This window comes from Quercus robur, chromosome 12 (genome assembly GCF_932294415.1).
Source record: "Quercus robur chromosome 12, dhQueRobu3.1, whole genome shotgun sequence".
NCBI classification, from domain to species: Eukaryota; Viridiplantae; Streptophyta; class Magnoliopsida; order Fagales; family Fagaceae; genus Quercus; species Quercus robur.
The window spans coordinates 7,218,909-7,220,686 of NC_065545.1; the positions used below are offsets into that span (position 1 = coordinate 7,218,909).

The window sequence follows — 1,778 nt, forward strand, 5'->3', positions numbered from 1 at the left end:
AGACACGCCATAAACTTAGAATTTCAAAGTTTTATCCACCACATTATTAGTCTATAAGTTTTTTTAGGATACCAATAAATTAGTCTAATTAAAGGTTGGGACACAATTTCCTTATTTTAACAAAAACCTATTATAAAGAATGTCAACTGGCCACTAAGCCAAGACCCAAGATACATGCTCTGATTAGATTATCATATCCAAGCCCAATATTTGGACCATCAAAATCAAATACATTACAAGTTACATATATGGCAAACCAATGTTCCATTCTTAGTAAAGAAGTACTAGCAGTGAAGATGATGAAATTCATCAGAGTGAAAAAATAATCAGGTCCGAAGGTATAGAAGTAACCAAAACCAAAGCAATTTTGCATGTAAAAAATCAATCTCGGAGAACCGCTAGGTAAATTGATTTGACCAAGTAAACCCTCCTCTAATATTGGAGAATCTCTAAATCAAACTTACCACCAATCTCTCTGTCTCTCTGAGCCTAACTCGGTTTCCCTCCAATAATGTTGCATTTTTTTCCAACATAAACAATCACCCTCCCTTTCCTCACCACCGCTCCCCATCTTCACATGGCGGAGCGGGCCGACCCTTCTGTCGACGATCATGACTCTAAACCATCAGCTGATAAACCAGAAAATAATATTCATGACTCTAACCCATCAGCTGAGAAACCAGAAAATAATAATCATGACTCTAACTCATCATCTGATCAACCAGAAAACAATAATCAATTAGCTCCACCTGCCTTTCGTTCTGCGACCTATGTTGTTCAGGTCCCTAAAGACCAAATCTTTTGTGTTCCGCCTCCTGAGAATGCCGTTCTAGCTGAACGCCGTGGAAACCCTTTTCGCTGCAGTAAAGGGAAGAAGCCCCGTCGTCGTCGTCCTCGTTGTTGCTTGTGTTTTTCTGTCTCTGTAGTTCTTCTTGTCCTTGTTCTTGCTCTAATTGCTGCAGTTGTCTATGTCTTGCTCACGCCTAAGGATCCTACTTTTCGCGTTGAACGTGTTGTTGTCAAGAATAATACACGTCCAGATTATGGCATTACGATTAGAGCCAAAAATTCGAATGAAATAATGAGCATTGATTACAAGGCAGGTGGTGTTGCTTCCCTTTCTTTTAAGCAACGAGGAATTGCTAAAGGAAAATACCCATCTTTCAAGCAAGATAGCAAAAAGTCAACATCATTTCATGTAGATTTTCATGGCTCAAACATTGTATTGCCTAAGGAGATTGAGGAAAGCATGAAAAGCCAAAAGCCAAAAATCAAAGTTTCTTTGTCTCTAAAGATGGATGTACATGCAAGAATTAGAGTTGGGGCATTACATTATGGGAGCGTGAAATTCGTTGCTGCTTGTGATTTCACGGTGGATACATTGGCTAAGAATTCTCGTATCCTGTCACAGAAATGTCATACCTAACGCCAACTCTAGAGGGGACATAGGTAGGAATGAGTAGGCGATCATAGAAGTCTTTCTGATCATTTCAAGAATTAATTTTTTTGGTCATCTATACATTTTTGTTTGCTTTTGAATTGATTTAAATTTTTTTTTAAATTATTTCCCTGATCATTTATAGGCTGGTGATGTAAAGAAATAATTTGTGACCTTGTTATTATAATTTTTCTGTCCCTATCCTGAAATTGTATCATGTAACAGTGTGATAAAAACAAGGGTGGAGAGGCATTCTCTTTGGTTTTTTTGGCTTCCCTATTCCTCATTTCACAATATCCAGGTGCTGTAGAGTTTTCTAATAATTCTCTTGCCAATGTAA

At 37.8% G+C, this 1,778-nt stretch overlaps 1 protein-coding gene across 1 annotated transcript; it reads left to right on the plus strand.

Annotated features, from left to right (window-relative positions):
- The first annotated feature begins 577 nt into the window (after window positions 1-577).
- LOC126710299 (NDR1/HIN1-like protein 13) lies at window positions 578-1,426 on the plus strand. The gene has a single exon (XM_050410709.1). It carries the CDS (start codon window positions 578-580, stop codon window positions 1,424-1,426), a length of 849 nt encoding a protein of 282 aa, XP_050266666.1.
- The last annotated feature ends 352 nt before the right edge of the window (window positions 1,427-1,778 follow it).